Source organism: Salvelinus fontinalis, chromosome 31 (assembly GCF_029448725.1).
Source record: "Salvelinus fontinalis isolate EN_2023a chromosome 31, ASM2944872v1, whole genome shotgun sequence".
NCBI lineage: Eukaryota > Metazoa > Chordata > Actinopteri > Salmoniformes > Salmonidae > Salvelinus > Salvelinus fontinalis.
The window spans coordinates 24,029,957-24,043,436 of record NC_074695.1 but is presented as its reverse complement, the minus strand read 5'-3'; the positions used below and the strand labels follow the sequence as shown (position 1 = coordinate 24,043,436).

General features: G+C 42.7%; 1 protein-coding gene across 4 annotated transcripts; it reads left to right on the top strand.

Moving 5' to 3' along the window:
- Positions 1-700: 700 nt before the first annotated feature.
- On the top strand, positions 701-12,554 carry LOC129829897 (kelch-like protein 12). 4 transcript variants are annotated; one of them, XM_055891896.1, is made up of 13 exons: positions 701-1,178; positions 1,742-1,982; positions 2,527-2,544; positions 2,741-2,894; positions 3,232-3,449; positions 6,184-6,366; positions 8,773-8,887; positions 9,015-9,121; positions 9,198-9,393; positions 9,575-9,733; positions 10,607-10,705; positions 10,811-10,997; positions 11,474-12,554. In XM_055891896.1, exons 2-13 carry the CDS (start codon positions 1,800-1,802, stop codon positions 11,598-11,600), a joined length of 1,746 nt encoding a protein of 581 aa, XP_055747871.1. In that variant the 5' UTR covers positions 701-1,178; positions 1,742-1,799; the 3' UTR covers positions 11,601-12,554. The 4 variants fall into 4 exon arrangements, with proteins under 4 accessions (XP_055747871.1, XP_055747873.1, XP_055747872.1 ...); XM_055891898.1 differs by having other exon boundaries at positions 702-1,178; positions 6,184-6,333; XM_055891897.1 differs by lacking the exon at positions 2,527-2,544 and having other exon boundaries at positions 702-1,178.
- The last annotated feature ends 926 nt before the right edge of the window (positions 12,555-13,480 follow it).

Here is a 13,480-nt window from a genome sequence, read left to right as displayed (position 1 = left end):
ACTAGAAAGCACAGCCACAAAATCAAAGTTGGCTATATTGTAAAAATGCATGAAAACAAAAAATAGCTTTCTGGTCTTAATTTAGGGTTAGGCATAGGGTTAGCAGTGTAGTTGAGGTTCGTGTTAAGGTTAGGTTTAAAATCATATTTTAATTGTAGAAATAGGCGGGGTTTATAATTTCGTGTCAGTGGGGAGCTGGTGTACCGCGGCTCAGGTTAATAGAATTTCCTCCTTGGGGGGGCTCTAATCCCCGCCCTCATTTCTTGACATTGGCCTACCTATCTAGTAAAATAGATTACCGAACTGTCAGGAATGAGGCTAACAAATCCAGTCCAATAACGGGGGTGGTGCCTAAAACGTCTATGCTATGGGCCTATCGGACCAAGATTGACAAACATACACCTTGTTTTCTGAATAAAATATATAACAGGATTCACAAACGTATATTACATTTTGTAAATGGTAGTTTACTGTGTCAAACGGATGAGCAAACGTGCATGGCTCAATCTGCCAATATGTCAGAAATGTAGATCCACAAGTTAATTTACAAATATTTGTATCACAATCAAACTATCCCTGGGACAAAATACACTCTTTAAACGTAAAAATAATAAATCAAATGTGGTGCACGATGTTGCACTTTTGGCACCATTCATGAAGGTCGAAACCCCACCTATCCTGAGTCGGTGCCCCCGGTGGTCTAAATCGAGCGCACCTATTTCTAGCAGGCTGTTACAACAGTAAAACAAAAAACCCTTAGCTTAATTTGTGAATAAGGGGGAAAAAATCCTATTGTTTTAATTCTCAGTGTTTGAGGGTTTGTTTGCATTGGTTCAGAGTTGACTTTAAATAGTTAAAAATGCACATTCGAGGTGTGCGCACGTATGTGACGTATAGTGTTTTTGTCTAAAGCTACACTGACTGCGGATAGCTGGCTAGTTAGATACAGTTGTTGCGGCATCCTTGAAATTAATATTTTGTTTCCGCTAGCTTAAGTTAGTAATTAGAAAAACCAATGAGCAATAGCCCACACTATTGCAGGAAATCACACGCTACCATGGATCACATTTGGCATCCTCCAATGTGACTAGGACGTCTGGACTAGTCTTGTGCCATTGGAGTTAGTTAGCAAACAAGCTAGCTAGCTGGTTTGCTTGCTAATGCCGTCTAGCTAGGTGGTGGGTAGTGTTTTTATTGATTGATACTGGGTGTGCCATTCGTGTTGCTTGTTTGATAGTTTACCTGTCACATTCGTTCAAACCTTTTACCCATAGTTTGTGAATATTTGAAATGTAGCTAGCCAGCTAGCATAACTCGTAACTAGCTAGTTAATTAGCTATGGTTAGCCGCGGCTATTTGGCCTTTTCATAACCAGCCGATGGTTAAATATTTTGAGTTATAATGTGACATTTTGTTTAAAGTCGTTCAACTCAAGTTGGACATATGCCAGTTTAGCCAAAACAACGGACAGTTCACTAGCTGCGTGAATCCAGGTCAAGGCACCAATGCGACCAACTGGATTTGAACCCGGGTCATCTGTGTCAGACAGGGCAGTTATTTCTAGATTTCTAATAGATCTAGTTATATCGTTGTTCACTGTAATAAATGTACATTAATGTATTTTGCCTGCACAGTGCGCAGCTGCGAACATCAGTGGTTGAGGTCCCATATAATTTATCATCACTTTGCCATCTTTACACTTTGCCTCCAAACTATGTTAACGCTTTTGTCTTTTTGCCAGATATTGCAGCACGTTGAGATTCTTGAAACTTGAGGAACTCTTTGTCAAGTACAGTACAATGGCTCCCAAAGACATCATGACCAACTCCCATGCCAAATCCATCCTCAATGCCATGAACACACTTCGTAAGAGCAACACACTCTGTGACATCACTTTGAGAGTGGAGAATACTGACTTTCCTGTACACCGCATTGTCCTGGCAGCCTGCAGTGACTACTTCTGCGCCATGTTCACCAGCGAGGTAACCGTTAGCCTATTTAAATAATGGTTCAATAAATACAAATAAAAATTAAGCACAAGACTGGAGTTAATTTAGGCCTAGATAGACACATATGACACAGCACTTCCACAAAAGACCAATGATGACTGATCATCAGTGTCATCAGCGATAATAACTTTATAAATAAGTTTGCTGGTGGTTCTCTCTCTATATGCAGAAAGAGACAGGTAATAGTTGTGTGACTGGTTCGGAAGTTGACAATGCCCAAAAGAGTTTCTACATATCCCTTGTGCTTAGAACCGAGCTAAGATTTCTGTAGGCTAAAATTAAACTGATATTAATTTCCTTGAGCAATATGTCTTTCAGTGTGACTGCCATCAGTGTGACTGCCATCTGGTTATTTATAGCTTAATAAAAACGTGAATGAATCATATAGGCCTACCTCAAATATTAGGCTATTCCCAAACACGAAACAGCAATGAAAGTGCATAGCAGAAATAGTCCAATGCTAATTATTTCTCTGTAGCTCGGTTGACCTAGTTTCTCTTTCCTTTAACATTTTTAGCTCTCTAAGAATCCCCAGGTGAGCATTGCTCTTTTACTAACAAAGCTGACTATAATCCACAGCTGCCTACACAAGTATGACAAATAGTAAACACAAGGAATCAGTAGGCCTATGTTTTTTGCAATGAGTGCGGAGTGCCCTGTGTCTGGCAAGAGCGACTACTAACCAGTAAATGAAAACTGATGTGTCTGTCTTTGCCGTTGTGCTTTTGCAGTTGTCAGAGAAAGGGAAATCCTTTGTAGACATCCAGGGGTTGACTGCGTCCACCATGGAGATCCTGTTGGACTTTGTTTACACAGAGACTGTTTTGGTCACAGTGGAGAATGTCCAGGAACTGCTTCCTGCTGCCTGTCTGCTGCAGCTCAAAGGTAAGTTGAGAAATCTAAAAATAATATGAGAGCCATTGCACTTTACTGTACATCCACTGTATTTACTTTGTGGAATAAACTACCAGTATGTCAGTTAAATCTAAATCTGCTCTTTTGTAAAAGGAAATGCACACACATCATCTTTCCTTATTAGGTTTGTGCAATATGACTGGCTATATTGTATTGCTAATTTGCTAATATAGTGGAAACATTGTTAATTTATGTCAATAAGTTTTTACTTGAGACAGACTAGCAAATTAAATACTTCAACATTATTTTACAAAATGAACATACTGCACTCACTTAATGTGTGTATATGTTTCTTTGTATTCCTCAGGAGTAAAAAGAGCTTGTTGTGACTTTCTGGATAGTCAGCTTGATCCCACAAACTGCCTGGGCATTCGTGACTTTGCGGAGACCCACAATTGCCTTGACCTGATGCAGGCCGCTGAACTCTTCTCCCAGAAGCACTTCCCTGAGGTGGTTCAACATGAGGAGTTTATGCTGCTCAGCCAGAACGAGGTTGAAAAACTAGTTAAATGTGATGAAATCCAGGTAAGCAAGGTAGATTTGGTGAGGTATTATTATACTTATCGTAACGCTGTAATTACCATAGTAATAGTCGTTGTTGTTTCATTGTAGGCCTACATTAGGTAGCCTTGTAATTGCATATGAATGGATTTGCGTTTTTGTAATTCCAACTAAATTTCTATGCAATTAAACTACAATTACTTAAGTACTAAGTAACAATATGTTAATACAATGTTACTCGTGTAATTATGGTGTTACTACACAGATTTAAGAGCAGATTGATGTGAAGTGTTACCAAAGTCGAATAGTGTACTGAATTTCTTTTTTAATTCAGAGAGCACACAGTCATGTTGCCTCAGGTGCATATCTTATCTCTATTCGCGGTTATCTTTGAATGCTCAGGGGGATACTTTTCACAAAAACCTGAAGTTGAAAGAAAAGGTGCAAGTGGAGACCTGCAGTAATCTCTATTAATGGGGCCCCCTTTGCAGATTTACCTGGCTCTGAAATCATGGAGAAAATAATCTGATTTAAGTATGCCTTTGTGCTCTGGAAATTCCAGTGTTTAACCGCACAGCGCATATCTTGCTGTATAAAAACATAATTGTAACCATGGGACTTGATTTATAGTTTACCAATTCATTCAAATGATTTTTGCTTGTCACGATTTTCGTGATCAAAATGTGTGTAATATACACTTAGTGGCTTGCGAAAGTATTCACCCCCCTGTGGCATTTTTCCTATTTTGTTGCCTTACAACCTGGAATTAAAATGGATTTTTGGGGGGTTTATATCATTTGATTTACACAACATGCCTACCACTTTGAAGATGCAAATGTTTTATTGTGAAACAAACAAGAAATAAGACAAAAAAAATAAACTTGAGCGTGCATAACTATTCACCACCCCAAAGTCAATACTTTGTAGAGCCACCTTTTGCAGCAATTACAGCTGCAAATCTCTGGGGTATGTCTCTATATGCTTGGCACGTGTAGCCACTGGGATTTTTGCCCATTCTTCAAGGCAAAACTGCTCCAGCTCCTTCAGGTTGGATGGGTTCCGCTGGTGTACAGCAATCTTTAAGTCATACCACAGATTACACAATTGGATTGAAGTCTGGGCTTTGACTAGGCCATTCCAAGACATTTAAATGTTTCCCCTTAAACCACTCGAGTGTTGCTTTAGCAGTATGCTTAGGGTCATTGTCCTGCTGGAAGGTGAACCTCCGTCCCAGTCTCAAATCTCTGGAAGGACTGAAACAGGTTTCCCTCAAGAATTACCCTGTATTTAGCGCCATCCTTCAATTCTGACCAGTTTCTCAGTCTCTGCCGATTGAAAATATCCCCACAGCATGATGCTGCCCCCACCATGCTTCACTGTGGGGATGATGTTTTCGGGGTGATGAGAGGTGTTGGGTTTGCGCTAGACAGAGTTTTCATTGATTGGCGAAATGCCCAATTTTTTAAATAACTTTTTACCTTTATTTAACCAGGTAGGCTAGTTGAGAACAAGTTCTCATTTACAACTGTGACCTGGCCAAGATAAAGCAAAGCAGTGTGACACAGACAACAGAGTTACACATGGAATAAACAATAAACAAGCCAATAACACAAACAAGTCAATGACAGTAGCAAAAAATACATTTAAGTCTTATCGGACCAGAGTGCCGCCTTCCATATGTTTTACGGAGTCTCCCACATGCCTTTTGGCGACCACCAAACGTGTTTGCTTATTTTTTTCTTTAAGCAATGGCTTTTTTGGCCACTCTTCCGTAAAGCCCAGCTCGGTGGAGTGTACGGTTTAAAGTGGTCCTATGGACAGATACTCCAATCTCCGCTGTGGAGCTTCGCAGCTCCTTCAGGGTTATCTTTGGTCTCTTTGTTGCCTCTCTGATTAAAGCCCTCCTTGCCTGGTCCATGAGTTTTGGTGGGCAGCCCTCTCTTGGCAGCTTTGTTGTGGTGCCATATTATTTCAATTTTTTTATTATTGATTTAATGATGCTCCGTAGGATGTTCAAAGTTTTGGATATTTTTTTATAACCCAACCCTGATCTGTACTTCTCCCCCACTTTGTCCCTGACCTGTTTGGAGAGCTCCTTGGTCTTCATAGTGCCGCTTGCTTAGTGGTGTTGCAGACTCTGGGGCCTTTCAGTACAGGCGTGTATATATACATATATATATATATGTGTATATATATATATATATATATATATATTGAGATCATGTGACAGATCATGTGACACTTAAATTGCACACAGGTGGACTTTATTTAACTACTTATGTGACTTCTGAAGGTAATTGGTTGCACGAGATCTTATTTAGGGCCTTCGTAGCAAAGGTGAAACATGCGCGCACCATTTTTCTTTTTATTTTATTTTTTATTTGTATTTTTTAAAGTTATTTTTTCACTTCACCAATTTGGACTATTTTGTGTATGTCCATTACATGAAATCCAAATAAAAATACATTTAAGTTACAGGTTGTAATGCAACAAAATAGGAAAACACCAATGGGGGTGAATACTTTTGCAAGGCACTGTAGTTAAGTCTTAGTTGACTGTATCTACATCATTAATTAAAACTGTCACTTTGACTTGTTCCTCTTGAAGGGAAGTTGATCTCAGTCATTTGGAGAAATCAGTGTGATTGAGTGAATGCATTTTTGGCCTTGAGTAGTTATACTTTGGGATTTCCGTTATTACAACAAGCATGTTGTTGTCAAGGTGTGTGGTTGTGAATACATGTTGTTTCTGTTTGCAGGTGGACTCAGAGGAGCCTGTATTCGAGGCAGTGTTGAATTGGGTTAAACACAATAAGAAAGAGAGGGAGATTTATTTATCGGAGATGCTGGAGCATGTGCGGATGCCTTTGCTCACTCCGCGCTATATCACAGACGTCATCGACTCAGAGGTGAGGCAGCTAGACCACACACGGTCACATGATGTAAGCAGTTTTCTTGTCTACGCCTTCCTATAATGGGTTTGTGTTAATAGATCAACAGCCAGTTTCCCCGACATGAATTAAGCATAGTCCTAGACCACTTTTACTCCACATACAGATGCGTACAAAGCTCTCCCTTGCCCTCCATTTGGCAAATCTGACCATAACTCTATCCTCCTGATTCCTGCTTACAAGCAAAAATTAAAGCAGGAAGCACCAGTGACATACCCCAACCAGAAGCCATGGATTACAGGCAACATTCTCACCGAGCTAAAGGGTAGAGCTGCCGCTTTCAAGGAGCGGGACTCTAACCCGGAAGCTTATAAGAAATCCCTCGATGCCCTCCGACGAACCCTGAAATAGGCAAAGCTTCAATACAGGATTAAGATCGAATTGTACTACACCGGCCCCGACACTCGTCTGATGTGGCAGGGCTTGCAAACTATTACAGACTACAAAGGGAAGCACAGCTGAGAGCTGCCCAGTGACACGAGCCTACCAGACGAGCTAAATAACTTCTATGCTCGCGTCGAGGCAAGTAACACTGAAACATGCATGAGAGCATCAGCTGTTCCGGATGACTGTTGATCACGCTCTCCGCAGCCGATGTAAGACCTTTAAACAGGTCAACATTCCCAAGGCCGCTGGGCCAGACGGATTACCAGGACGTGTGCTCCGAGCATGTGCTGACCAACTGGCAAGTGTCTTCACTGACATTTTCAACCTCTCCCTGTCTGAGTCTGTAATACTAACATGTTTCAAGCAGACCACCATAGTCCCTGTGCCCAAGAACACTAAGGTAACCTGCCTAAATGACTACCGGCCCCTAACACTTATGTCTGTAGCCATGAAATGCTTTGAAAGGCTGTTCATGGCTCACATCAACACCATTATCCCAGAAACCCTAGACCCACTCCAATTTGCATACCGCACCAACAGATCCACAGATGATGCAATCTCGATTGCACTCCACACTGCCCTTTCCCACCTGGACAAAAGGAACACCTATGTGAGAATGCTATTCAGTGACTACATCTCAGCGTTCAACACCATAGTGCCCTTAAAAAGCTCATCACTAAGCTAAGAACCTTGGGACTAAACACCTCCCTCTGCAACTGGATCCTAGACTTCCTGACGGTCCAACCCTCAGGTGGTAAGGGTAGGTAACAACACATCCGCCACGCTGAGCCTCAACACGGGGGCCCCTCTGGGGTGGGTGCTCAGTCCCCTCCTGTACTCCCTGTTCACTCATGACTGCATGGCTAGGCACGACTCCAACACCATCATTAATTTTGCTGATGACACAACAGTGGTAGGCCTGATTACCGATAACGATGAGACAGCCTATAGGGAGGAGGGCAGAGACCTGACCGTGTGGTGCAAGGACAACAATCTCTCCCTCAATGTGATCAAGACAAAGGAGATGATTGTGGACTACAGGAAAAGGAGGACTGAGCACGCCCCCATTCTCATCAACGGGGCTGTAGTGTAGCAGGTTGAGAGCTTCAAGTTTCTGGCGTCCAAATACACCAAGACAGTCGTGAAGAGGGCACGACAAAATCTATTCCCCCTCAGGAGACTGAAAAGATTTGGTATGGATCCTCAAAAGGTTTTACAGCTGCACCACCGAGAGCATCCTGACGGGTTGCATCACTGCCTGGTAGGGCAACTGCTCGGCCTCTGACCGCAAGGCACTACAGAGGTTAGTGCGTACGGCCCAGTACATCACCGGGGTCAAGCTTCCTGCCATCCAGGACCTCTATACCAGGCGGTGTCAGAGGAAGACCCTAAAAATTGTCAGACTCCAGCCACCCTAGTCATAAACTGTTCTGTCTGCTCCGCACGGCAAGTGGTACCGGAGCGCCAAGTCTAGGTCCAAGAGGCTTCTAAACAGTTTCTACCCCCAAGCCATAAGACTCAACAGCTACTCAAATGGCTACCCAGATTATTTACACCCCCCTACGCTGCTCTCTGTTATTATCTATGCATAGCCACTTTAATAACCCTATCTGCATGTACATAATTACCTCAATTACTTCGACACTGGTGACCCCACACATTGACACATTGACTCTGTACCTGTACCCTCTGTATATAGCCCCGCTATTGTTGTTTACTGTTGCTCTTTAATTATTTGTTTTTCTTATCTATTACTTGTTTTTTTTAAGGTATTTTCTTAAAACTGTATTGTTTTTTAAGGGCTTGTAAGTAAGCATTTCGCTGTAAGGTCTACTACACCTGTTGTATTCGGAGCATGTGACAAATAACATTTGATTTGAAATCCACTTTCAATGGAAATTCTCCATTGAGAATGATTTATGGTGTGCGTCTGGGAAACAGGCCTCAAGTGTTGAGCAAAGGTGTTATTACTTCTTGATAAAGTACTGTATATGTTGTGACGTGTTCCAGCCCCTCATTCGATGCAGTCTTCCCTGTCGAGACCTTGTGGATGAGGCCAAGAAATTCCACCTTAGACCAGAGCTGAGGAGTGAGATGCAGGGGCCACGCACCCAAGCCAGATTAGGTACAGTACTGACCTCCATTTTTTTGGATTGATTTTCTTGTCCTAATAATAGGGATACAAGACAAGCTTAGTGGAAGTTACTACTTTATTCATGTGGAAAAAGTGATTACCATGTTGCTCTTTCAAGGTGCCAAGGAGGTCCTGTTGGTTATTGGAGGATTCGGCAGTCAACAATCCCCTATAGATATCGTTGAGAAGTATGATCCTAAAACTCAGGAGTGGAGCTTTTTACCTGTAAGTATTTTTTTATTTAAATTACATATTTTGGCTCTCTGATCATGGTTAACTTATCCCAAGCATGTTTTTACAGAACATTGCTCGGAAAAGGCGTTATGTAGCTACCGTGTCCCTCAATGACCGCGTGTATGTGATTGGCGGCTACGATGGTCGATCGCGGCTTAGCTCGGTGGAGTGCTTGGACTACACAGCAGACGAGGATGGTGTCTGGTACACCGTCGCCACTATGAATGTACGCCGTGGCCTTGCCGGGGCGACAACACTCGGAGGTAGAGGATCTTCTCTGATTGACAGCCCTCATTGTCATGGGGTTTACAAAAACAAATAGCACTGAAGTGAGTTTGACTGACCTCAGGTGTAACAAAACCCTGCAAGTGTTTTCTAATGCAGACTTTCAAAAAGTTGTTGGAACATTTCCTTACATTTCTTTCCTCACTTTTCTGCCCACAGATATGATCTATGTTGCTGGAGGCTTTGACGGTAGCCGCCGTCACACCAGCATGGAACGATATGACCCGAATATTGACCAGTGGAGCATGCTTGGGGACATGCAGACAGCCAGGGAAGGGGCTGGCCTGGTGGTTGCTAGTGGACTTATATACTGTCTTGGTGGGTATTAAAGATGTTTGGTTTAAGTTTGTAATGGTGTTGGTGTATAAATATTTAAATTTTCTCCCTGTTTTTTTCCCCCACTGACCTTAGTAAGGATTTACACTATGTGGACACCCCATCAAATTGGTGGATTCAGCTATTTCAGCTACACCCGTTGCTGACAGGTGTATAACATCAAGCACACAGTCTTGTAATCTCCATAGACATTGGACAAGCTTAGTGGAAACGCGTTCTCTGGAGTGATGAATCACGCTTCAGGCAATCCGATGGACAAATCTGGGTTTGGCGGATGCCAGGAGAACGCTACCTGCTCAAATGCATAGTGCCAACTGTTAAAGTTTGATGTAGGAGGAATAATGGTCTGGGGCTGTTTTTCATGGTTTGGGCTAGGCCCCTTCCAGTGAAGTGAAATTTTAAAGCTACAGCATACAATGACATTCTAAACAATTCTGTGCTTCCAACTTTGTGGCAACAGTTTGGGGAAGGCCCTTTCCTGTTTCAGCATGACAATGCCCCCGTGCACAAAGCGAGGTCCATACAGAAATGGTTTGTTGAGATCGGTGTGGAAGAAATTGACTGGGCTGACCTCAACCCCATCGAACACCTTTGGGATGAATTGGAACGCTGACTGTGAGCCAGGCCCAATCGCCCAAAATCAGTGTCCGACCTCACTAATGCTCTTGTGGCTGAATAGAAGCAAGTCCCCGCACCAATGTTCCAACGTCTAGTGGAAAGCCTTCCCAGAAGAATGGAGGCTGTTATAGCAGCAAAGGGGGACCAACATATTAATGCCCATGATTTTGGAATGATATGTTTGACGAGCAGGTGTCCACACACTTTTGGTCATGCAGTGTATGTAATTTATTGCAGGTGGGTACGACGGATTGAATATCCTCAATTCAGTGGAGCGGTATGACCCTCACACAGGTCATTGGACGAATGTTACCCCCATGGCCACCAAACGCTCAGGTGAGTACTCCAGAGTATGAGGGCTATATAGATTATATACAGTATGGCTCTCTCTACATATGGCTATGGTTAGTATGTCTGAAGGGCCTATACTCTTTGTTACAGGGGCCGGTGTAGCCTTGCTCAATGACCACATCTATGTGGTGGGAGGCTTCGATGGAACAGCGCACCTCGACTCGGTGGAGGTTTACAACATTAGGACTGACTATTGGACCACGGTAGCCAGTATGACCACTCCCCGCTGCTACGTAGGAGCTACCGTCCTCCGGGGACGACTCTACGCCATAGCTGGGTAAGCCTAAACATCCCAACCCTGCTCAGAATTTAATCTTTTTATTTTTTTATTTTTAGGAAAGTGTTAATTCACTTTCCTTTCATATGTTTATTGCTTTTAATGACAGACAGATGAGAAACAATGAGGGAGACAGGTGAAGAGGAGATTCAGAGTGAAGGGAAGACACAGGGATTGAACCCCTGTCCACCGGCTAACCGGTGTACATGTGCATAGAGCCGGGAGTGTTATCACTCGACCACGGCTCTGCACCCGACTTCAGTATTAAGAGATACTGAAGTGATCATTAATATACATTATGTATGACTCTTAATTGATTTATATTATTCTTGCTTAGATAACATTGTAATAAATCTGAATCATGAATGCAACCTCCTTATGGTCCAGTTTTCGATTATAAGCATGCGAATTATGTCATTGAACACAGCCATATGATGTATTTTTCATCCTCCCCTGTACTCTTTTGCCCTCTCTAGGTATGATGGAAACTCCCTTCTGAGCAGTATCGAGTGTTATGACCCTGTTATTGACAGCTGGGAGGTGGTCACCTCCATGGCCACACAGCGCTGTGATGCAGGAGTGTGTGTCCTTCGAGAGAAGTGAGATTTACCTCAGAACAACCTCAAAGGTCGGGTGAAGCGGAGGAGGGCAGTCATCTAGTCCTGAACCTGAATCTGATATTTACGTGCCACTACTATGGCGCGACAGAGGGATTATTCACTTGGAGGCCAGTGTGCTATATGTTCTCCCGGAAGTCTCTTGATTCTATTCATCAGACTTTCTCATCTGAGTTTAGTTACTTCTGTGTGATAAGGGACAGGGGGTGTACAACAGTGATTAGGAGTTGTTTCAGTCTCTTCATCAACAGTTGTTGCTTCCAAGAAGACATCCATCCCAACCCACTCGGTCGCATGACACACTTTTAGTGGTAGCTGTTGCTGTGGTAACCTGTGAGATTTTTGACTCATCTTTTAAAGTGCAATATATTTCTCTACTTCTGTTATGAACCGTTGGAGTAGAAGAAACAAGAGACTCCAGTTTTCTGCTGCTATATGCCTTATGCCCTTGTGGCCCACATTGAACTGAACATCCATGATGCCTCATTAGGACTGTGATTGTTGTCATGCCATCAAGTATGATGATTATTTAGCATTTGCCAGGTTTTCAGTCAGACAGTAAACCCTTTGTAGATTTTGTAATTCTGTATAAAGCGCTTTTAGAAACAAATCACTTATTGAAGAATTGTCATATTTACCTGACAGTCATTATTTTCAATGTATCAAAGATATTCAAATGAATTACATTTTAGGGAAAGCACCATAATTGTATTGTGGACTGCAGATGATTCCTTGCTCTTTTGCTGTTTCTGTCATCTTGTCAAAATCTCTGTCCCTTGCAATTGACTCCTCTGAAGATGTGTGTATGGTGCATGCATTTGTCCATAGTGGATTTGTTTGGACAAGCAAAATGACTTGATTTCTATTATCCAGGGCAAGTACAAAATCCTGAGGAGTCTTTTGTTACTTGAAAAAAGTGAATAAACATTGTGATAATGTATCACTTTTATATTTGTTTTTAGTTATTAATGTAATGCAATGTGGAATTCGATGTTGAAGTGAACTGTTGTGACCTCCTAGTAAAAGCCTAGTGAATTTGTCAAGGGTTTCGGACCTCTTGGTTTAATGGCAAAGTTGTTGGACTGACTGTCACACTTGCAGGGACCCGGGTTTGAGTCCTGGTTGGGCTAATCACCAAGCTAGTTGCATTGATGTCAGAAGTGGAATGACACTACTGTGGGACTATCGGGTGTGGGAGGATGTTCGGAGGGGCAGGGATGTGTTTCCGAAAAGAGGGGGTAGTCTTGTGATCCTTGATAAGTGCTTGGTGACGGACTGCCCCAAGGCCCTGGTTCAGTTCAAACCAGGCTACCCCCCCCCCTCCCGCAAATTTCCAACAATATCTACATGTGCAGTACCAGTCAAAAGTTTGGACACGCCTACTCATTCAAAGGTTTTGCTTTATTTTGACTATTCTACATTGTAGAATAGTAGTGAAGACAAACTATGAAATAACACATTTGGAATCCTGTAGTAACCAAAAAAGTGTTAAAAAACTAGGCAAGTCAGTTAAGAACAAATTCTTATTTACAATGACATCCTACCCCTGCCAGACACTAACCCGGACAATGCTGGGCCAATTGTGCGCCACCCTATGGGATTCCCAATCACGTCCGGTTGTGATACAGCCTGGAATTGAACCAGGGTCTGTAGTGACCCCTCTAGCACTGAGATGCAGTGCCTTAGACTGCTGCACCACTCGGAAGCCCAACAGTCTTGAAGGAGTTCCCACATGCTGAGCACTTGTTGGCTGCTTTTCCTTCACTCATCCCAAACCATCTCAATTGAGTTGAGGTCGGGTGATTGTGGAGGCCAGGTCATCTGATGTAGCACTCCATCACTCTCCTTCTTGGTCAAATAGCCCTT